The 8,540-nt window shown below is 59.9% G+C and overlaps 1 protein-coding gene across 1 annotated transcript; it reads right to left on the reverse strand.

Moving 5' to 3' along the window:
- Nucleotides 1-3,883: 3,883 nt before the first annotated feature.
- On the reverse strand, nucleotides 3,884-8,449 carry ZNF584 (zinc finger protein 584). Its single transcript, XM_006103369.3, has 3 exons — nucleotides 8,251-8,449; nucleotides 6,772-6,898; nucleotides 3,884-5,521 (listed from the first exon to the last, which is right to left on the reverse strand). The coding sequence occupies exons 1-3, from the start codon at nucleotides 8,266-8,268 to the stop codon at nucleotides 4,542-4,544; spliced, it is 1,125 nt and encodes a 374-aa protein (XP_006103431.1). The 5' UTR covers nucleotides 8,269-8,449; the 3' UTR covers nucleotides 3,884-4,541.
- Between the last annotated feature and the right edge of the window lie 91 nt (nucleotides 8,450-8,540).

Genomic DNA, 8,540 nt, shown 5'->3' on the forward strand with positions numbered 1-8,540 from the left:
GCGCAGAGCCTTCTGGGAAGGTAGTTCCGAGTGCTTACAGGTCAAGGTATCCATGGCAACGGCCAAGCGTCACCGCGTGGGCACTTGCTAAGAAGCGGAGCGGGGCGGGGGGCTGCTTCCCCTGGCTCACTCCTGGGCAGGCTCCGGGCTGCGAGGCTCTGAATGAGGTGGATTAGTAAGAAATTTGGGAAATTTCTTGGAAAGTGGGGAAACTGGGAAAGTTAACCAAGGCGAGCAATTTACAGCCAGAGAACAGACCCTAAGGTCTACCGGGTTGGTGTGGGTCCGTGGTTGAGCGTCCACCTATGAACCAGGAGATCAAGGTTTTGTTCCAGATTCCCGGGTCAGAGCACATGCCCGGGTTGTGGACTCAATCCCCCAGCAGGGGGCGTACAGGAGGCAGCCAATCAATGATTCTCCTCATTGATGTTTCTCTCTCTCTCCTGCTCCCTTCCTCTCTGAAATCAAAAAAAATATATGTAAAAAATAAAATAAAATGCCCCCCCACCAAAAAAAATCCTCACCTGCCCAACCTGGCCAGGATTGATCAACTGCCTCCTGCACACCGTCCACTGGGGATCGAGCTCAGTGGTTAGTGTCAGCCTGCACAACGAAAGGTCCAGGGTTCGAGTACAAGGGCACGTACTAAGAATACGCACCTGGGGTTGCAGGTTCTAAACCTGGCCCTGGTTGGGTGGGGGGGTGTGCAGAAGGCGGCCAATCGGTGTGTGTCTCTCTCATGTTTCTCTCTCCCCCTCCCCGTCCTCCTCTCCCTCCCAATCTCTAAAAACCAGTGGGAAAAATATCCTCAGGTGAAGATTAACAATTTTTTAAAAAATATTTTTATTGATTTCAGAGAGGAAGAGAGGGGGAGAGAGATAGAAACATCAATGATGAGAGAGAATCATCGATCAGCTGCCTCCTGCACGCCCCCTATTGGGGATGGAGCCCGCAACCCGGGCACGTGCCCTTGACCGGAATCGAACCCGGGACCCTTCAGTCCGCAGGCCGACGCTCTATCCACTGAGCTAAACTAGCTCGGGCCCAATATTTTTTTAGTAAAAAGAGAGAGAGTGTGTGAGGACAGGTATGACTGGTGAGGGCATGTGCAAGGGCAGAGGTGGGAAGGAGGAGTGTTTGAGATCTACTCAAGGTTCCAAGCATTCACTAGGCGCAGTGGTTCTCCACCTTCTGGCCCTTTAGATACAGTTCCTCATGTTGTGACCCAACCATAAAATTATTTTCGTTGCTACCTCATCACTGTCATGTTGCTACTGTGATGAATCGTCATGTAAATATCTGATATTCAGGATGGTCTTAGGCGACCCCTGTGAAAGGGTCGTTCGACCGCCAAAGGGGTCGCGGCCCACAGGTTGAGAACCGCTGCACTAGGGGGTGATGGCCGTCTCTGGCCTCGGGGGTTTTGGAGATCTGGGGCAGGTCAGTCCTGGGTCCTGGTAGTCTTTCTCAGGTCAGCTACGTGCATGACGGAATATGGGGACTCCAGGGAGACGCCTGAGGTGTGGACAAGGGGTGGCGGGGAGGAGAGATGTGGAATGTATGGTCCCTGTACACGGTAAGGGGGTGTGAGCCAAGGGGCCCTGGTGCTCGAGGCTTGAGGAAGAAAGGAAGAGCCCCCAATTTTCTCGTATCTGGGGGACAAAAAGGAACTTTGGCCCGTGGGGGGGAGGAGCAGCGTGCCCTTTTGTTGTTCTCGGTGGGATTGGCCTGAATACGGTGACTGCGAGGAGCAGGAGAACACCAGTGGTGCCGGGCTGGTTCCTCCTCTGAAGTGGGGGGCCTGAGGAGGAGGAGAGGCTGCATGTGGGTGAGGGGAGGATGGACTGAGGGGGTCTCAGGAGGAGAGGACAGTGGAACAGGTCATCTGAGTCCCGGGTCAAGGGCCTGGCTGTGTCCACTGGAGCGTTTGTGTGTCTGTTTCCCAGCCGGCCCTTTGGCCCCTGGCTCAGCCGTCTCCTCGTTGCAGAGCCCAGTGACCTTTGAGGACGTGGCCGTGTACTTCTCCAAGGAGGAGTGGGGGCTCCTCGACGAGGCTCGGAGGTGCCTGTGCCGCGATGTGATGCTGGAGATCTTCAAGCTCATGGCCTCACTTGGTAAGACCCTTGTGCCCGGCCGCGCCATGGCGACCAGCTTCCGCCCTGTGCCTTTCCACATAGAAAGTTCTGTTTGTCCCAAAACCCAACCATGGCTGCTGCTTCCTTCCCAGGTGTCATGTTGCAGGAGCTGGGACCGGGCTGTGTGCACCCACAGCCAGGCAACTCAGCCGGACTTTAAATCTGCTCCCACACAGACGCCCAAGTTGGAGGCAGACAATTATTACACCCAGGGAAGACGCCTGAACAGACTTAGAGGTGTGCATACGCTTTATGGTGCAAGGGGGGGCGGGGGTTTGAGCAGACCGACCAAAAACTCCGCTGAATGCAAGCTTTCCCGCCATCAGCAGGATGTTAGGTCGCCGAAGGAGGAACACACAAGGCCAGGGTGGGGTGGGATTATGAATTCATTCCATCACCGCACACCAGGCAGCTGAGCCCTGCTGGCTCCAGCCCCCAGCCACGGGAGTGAGCAGCTTTTAAAGGACTTTTGGCGGGCTTTCTCCTGGGTGGAGACTTCTTTTAAAAAAAAAAAAAATTGTATTGATATTTTACAGAGAGGAAGGGAGAGGGGATAGAGAGCTAGAAACATTGATGAGAGAGAAACATCGATCAGCTGCCTCCTGCACACCCCCTACTGGGGATGTGCCCACAACCCAGGTACATGCCCTTGACCGGAATCGAACCTGGGACCCTTCAGTCCGCAGGCCGACGCTCTATCCACTGAGCCACACCGGTTAGGGCGGTGGAGACTTCTTTATGCAGACCCGGAGGGGAGAGAATGGAGTGTGGTCACCGCAATGAAATGTGGTCTCAGCAAAGGGAATGTCCACAGTGAAATGGCCCGAGAAGCCAGTCCCAGGGAAGCACTTCGGGGCCAGGGATGCAGCGACGGGCAGCGTACAGTTTTGTTGAACTGACGTTTAACTTGGGGCGAAATGTCCAAAACGTTTTAAATCAAAAGGCCCCACAAACCAGAACATCTGGACCCGTATGTTGATTCAACCACTTCTCTCCCTGGAGCCCAGAAACAGAGGCAGCAAAAGCAGCGAAGGCCGTGGTGTGCGGACGCAGGACCGCTGGGTCACAGGCCGCGTCCCGGGACTCCCGGGGTGAGGCCACGGGGTGAGCACGCCCAGGGGGGCGAGGAGAACCCACGGGACTGTAGACACGTGGTGAGCCTGACCCCGGCCACAGGTCACAGGCTGCCGTTCCCGGGGGGCGTTCTGCAACCTGCAGCCCCGGACACCACAGCTGCTGGAACATCTGTGGGAGCCCCTTGAGAGCCCGCTCAGACCCCCTCCTCCTGTGTGCAGTGCCCCTGTGCCCCGTCTCTTCCCACAGGCCCTGCGGGTTTTGTGGTTACTGCCGCGTTCGACTTCAGACGACACGGCTTCAGAGCGACTCTGGGAACAGCTTCCTCTGGCCAAGGCTGCGGACTGAGCAGCGTTCCCCGGGATCCAGGGCCCGGGAACACGTGGGCCATCTGATCGCAGCTCCCCCATTCCTGATCCACCAGGAGACCTGACGGCCAGGCGACAGGATTCACCACCAGGCCTTCGGGTGTCTCCCTGCAGGTCCCAGGTGCCTGTGAGCCAGGCCGGCCAATCAGAGCTGTGCCCTGCCATCCTGCCGGCCCCCCAGGCAGATGGAAGTCAGGGAGGCCGTTCCCTCTGCTCATGAGCCCAATCTCGTCCTTTATCCCCTCACACGGAGACCAGGATCCCCAGAATTAAAGGTGACAAGGCCTTTTTAAAAAAATGGTTTTATTGATTTTACAGAGAGAGAAAGGGAAAAGGAGAGAGAGAGAGAAACATCCATCGATGACAGAGAACCATCGATCTGCTGCCTCTCTTGCTGAGGATCAAGCCCGCAAACTGGGCCCGTGCCCTGAGAATCGGATCAACCACCTCTGGGTGCACGGGATGTCCAACCCCCTGAGCCGCACCGGCCAAGGCCTCACTGCTGTGCCCTCCGGAGCAGTGAGCGAGAGACGGGTGCCCCGAGCAGTGTCAACAGTACGAGACCGTTCACCTTCCCCCACGCCCCAGTGGGCACTGCTTAGCGACCGTTGGCCACAGCGGGGTGATGCCCACACCTGAACCAGTCGGGACGTAACGCCCAATATGGGCTCCAACGCTCAGGACTCTGTTCTACGCGGAGCAGGGAGCACGGAGGTCGGCTGTCCCTGAGCTCACTGGGCGGCAGATGCCACCATGGGGACTGTCGGACGGCAGCGGCCTGGGCAGGTCAGCGTGCACACAGCTCCTGGAAGCTTCCCGCACGCCCGACCCCTCCCGGCGGGGTGTGGCTGTGCCTGGCTCACCTCTCAAACGGCTCCTCTCCTCAACCTCCTCCCTGGAGAGAGACCCTCCGCGTTGAGCAAGGTGCCGGCTGTGGCGAAAGGCCTCCCCACATCCCGGCCGCCTACGGCCCTGCTCCCGTGTGGACTTTCTTGTGCTGCAGGAGCGTGGAGCTGTGTTTGAAGGCTTTGCCGCACGCCGCACACTCGTAGGCCCGCTGCTCCGTGTGGAACTGCTGGTGCCGGTTGCGGTAGGACCTGGTGGTGAAGGTCTTCCCGCACAGGCCGCACTCGTAGGGCCGTTCGCCGGTGTGGGCCTTGCCGTGCTGGTACAGGCCGGAGCGCGTCACGTACGCTTTCCCGCACTGCGTGCACGCGTAGGGCTTCTCTCCAGTGTGAACTCTCTGGTGGAGCGCGAAGCTCTGGCTGTACTTAAAGAACTTCCCACATTCCCGGCACTCGTAGGGCCTGTCTCCGACGTGGACTTTCCGGTGCCGGATGAGGGTGGACAGGACGCTGAAGGCTCGGCCGCACTCGCCGCAGGCGTAGGGCCTCTCCCCGGTGTGGACCCTCTGGTGCAGCACGAGGGCGTCTTTGCGGCTGAAGGTTCTCCCGCACTCAGCGCAGCCGAAAGGCCTGACGCCCGTGTGCACCTTCTGGTGCTTCCTCAGCTTCGATGGGTAGCTGAAGGCCTTCCCGCACGCGTGGCACACGTGGGGCGCTCCTCCCGTGGGGCTCCTGCTGTGACCGACCAGGGGCCCGTTCCCCTCGGGGGCACCTCCCCCTTTGGGGCACCCGAAGGGTCCCTCCTCACAGTGAGTTACCAGGTGGTCGAGGAGCGCGAAGGCCTCCGGGAAGGCTGTCCCGCAGCCGCTGCACCTGACTGCCTGCTGCTGGCGACGGGAGCCGGGTGGCACGGGCACCCGGTGCCCGGTGGTGCCGTGTGGCCGCCCCGCCCCGGGGGTGCCCTGGTGCCGGGGGTGGCCGGGCGGGGCAGGGCCGTCCTCCTCAGGCTCCCCACACCGAGGGGGCTTCTCCGGCAGGTGGACTCTGCGGCTCTTCACCTGCGGAGGGGCCTCCGCGTCGTCCAGTCCCCGGGGACACCCTGAAACAGCAAGGTCAGGGGCCAACAGCTGGGAGAGGGAGGAGACACCTCCACCCCCGTGTGTGGGTGACGCACCCGGACAGGAGCACAGACGGCCAGGAGGCGGCAGGGGACTGTCTGGGGGAGAAAGGGGCGAGGAGCAGTGCAGGGAGCGGGGCCTCCCCATCACGCCCCTGCAGCAGGCTTCCGGCGGCCCGAGCTGCCGGTGACAGTGAGCTCTGTGAGGAGGCTGCGTCTACGCCGAGGAACAGACGCCTGAGCACAGGGAAGGGGCGATGACAGGACACAGAGGCAGAGAGGCGGGTCATCGGGGCCTGGCCAGGGGGAGGTGGGAAAGGAGGTGGGAGATGCCAGTGCACACAGACCCGCAGCCAGCACGCGGAGGTCCACCCCGAGAACGAGGCACCCCGGGCCCCACCCGCCAAGACCAGGACCCCACCCGGCTCCCGCTCTGCTGACCAGAGTCACGCCCACCATGATGGGTACCCAGGGCTCCATTTCGCCCTCCAGTTGGGCCACCACATGGGACCCCGAAGGCACAAATCCTAGGAGACGGTGTAAGAGTCCCCCCCCCCACCCACCCAAATGAAGGCTGACCCAGCCGGCCACACACCACAGGAAGCCCATGTCACCATGGCAACCAGAAGGAGCCTGAGTCTTAGAAAAGAAACCTCCCCCGTACATTAAAACATTCACTGAGGCCCGGCCAGTGTGGCTCAGTGGTTGAGCATCGACCTATGAACCAGGAGATCACGGTTCGACTCCCAGTCAGGGCACAAGCCTGGTCATGGGCTCGGTCCCCAGCGTGGGCCGTGCAGGAGGCAGCCAGTGGACGATTCTCTCTCATCATTGACGTTTCTCTCTCTCTCTCCCTTCCTCTCTGAAAACAATAAAAATATATATTTTTTAAAAATTATAGAACAGCTAAATAAATGGAAAGACATGTCATGTCCATGGACTGAAAGACACGAAGATGGCAATACTCCCCAAACTGACCTACTGATTCGCATCCGTGGCTCAAGCCTGGCCCAGGGAGGGCCCTGGAGAATTTCTTTTGTTGGAAGAAGGCAAAACCCGGCGCGAGAGGCCATGGCTTCCGCAGAGTCACGGAGAGCGGCCGAGAGGCGGAGACCAGCTCACGCCCAGTGCCCGGCCCTGGGCACCAACCCCGGGGGCTTTAGGAGGAACAGGAACCCCCGCGGGGAACAGCCAGAGGCGGCCAGTTTGCGGGCGGAGCCTGAGGGCCTTACCCAGCGAGACGGTGAGCGCGAAGTTCTCCAGCATCACCTCCCGGTACAGGCTCCTCTGCGTGGGGGTGAGGAGCGTCCACTCCTCCCGGGAGAAGTACACGGCCACGTCCTCGAAGGTGACCAGGCCCTGCGGGTGGAGTCCACTCAGCCTCGGGGGCCGCAGTGGCCAGAAAAGCCAACCCCAATGCAGACCAGGGGGTCCCGACCTGTCTTTGGCCGTGCCCCACCTAACCACCCCTAAAATCCTGATACCCCGAGACATATAATTCTTATTATTAAAAAAATGGACTGTTGCCCTGGCCGGTTTGGCTCAGTGGATAGAGCGTCGGCCTGCGGACTGAAGGGTCCCGGGTTCAATTCTGGTCAAGGGCACCTGTCCGGGTTGCAGGCTGGATCCCCAGTGTGAGGCGTGCAGGAGGCGGCCGATCCATGATTCTCTCTCATCATCGATGTTTCTCTCTCTCTCCCTCTCTGAAATCAATTTTTTTTTTAATTAAAAAAAAAAAATGAACTGCTCACGTGGAGGAAGCCTACACGGCCATTCACTTGGTCTAAACAAGCTTCCAAAGAACATGGCATCCGTGAAAGAGAAAAATAAAAGAATAGAAGGGCAGGTGAATTACTGAGGGAGAAATCACTAAGAAATTGTTTAAAAAATAATAATCGCCCTAACCGGTTTGGCTCAGTGGATAGAGCGTCGGCCTGCGGACTGAAGGGTCCCGGGTTCGATTCCGGTCAAGGGCATGTACTTTGGTTGCGGGCACATCCCCAGTAGGGGGCGTGCAGGAGGCAGCTGATCGATGTTTCTAACTCTCTATCCCTCTCCCTTCCTCTCTGTAAAAAAATCAATAAAATATATTAAAAAAATAATAATAATAGTACAAAGTGATATGGAAAAAATAGTAAACAAAGTTTCAAAAAATATAACAGAGAACTGAAGTGCATAAATATGCCACAATATACATTTACATACTGTCTGAGGCCCCTAGAGCCATAAGAAATGCAAAAAACTCACTGTTAACAACTCAGTTCTCGAGTTGCCCCCCTTAAACACCAAACTGCCCCCCGTGGGGCGTGTGTGGGGCGATGGGGACCCCTGACGTCGACAGGACACATCCAGGCCCCTTTGCACCCCAAACCCCCTCAACCCTGCACCCGCCAGGAGCACCCGCCGCACCCCATCTCCTGCCACCAGCCCCCCGGGTCCCCGGGGTCACCCCTGAGAGGTCAGCCTTCTCTCTCCGGCACCAGGACCTGCTCTGGGGACCCCCCCACCCCCCAGCGACCCTTGGGCCCACCGGGCACCCAGCCCCGCACTCCGCACCCCGTGCCCCGCACCCCGTCCCCGCTCCACGGCCAGAGCGACAGCGCGGAGAGCAACCGCCCTCCCGCCCACCGGCCTCGGCTCGGCGGCCAGGCCCGCCCCTCCCAGCCGGGCTCCGTCCTGGGCTCATCGGAACCGGACCCCCTTCCGCTCACCCGCGCCTCCTCGGCCATCGGAACCTGTGGGCGCAGCGTGGCTCGAAGCTCGTCATCCGCGGGGTGCGGGGCGCCGTCTCCGGAGGCGCGGGGGACGCGGGCCTGACGCAGACCGGGCCGCCCTTCTCCTTCGCCGCCCGCGGGGCCCGCGACACACTCGCCGGGAGCCCGCACGGACCCGCCACCGGGAGCCCCCCGAGCCCCGCCAGGCAGCGCCGGAAGTCCCGCCCCGTCCGTGCTGCGGCCGCCTCACAGACTCGGCGACTCCATTTCCCAGCGCCCCACGCGGG

Source organism: Myotis lucifugus, unplaced genomic scaffold (genome assembly GCF_000147115.1).
Source record: "Myotis lucifugus unplaced genomic scaffold, Myoluc2.0 scaffold_482, whole genome shotgun sequence".
Classification (NCBI taxonomy): Eukaryota; Metazoa; Chordata; class Mammalia; order Chiroptera; family Vespertilionidae; genus Myotis; species Myotis lucifugus.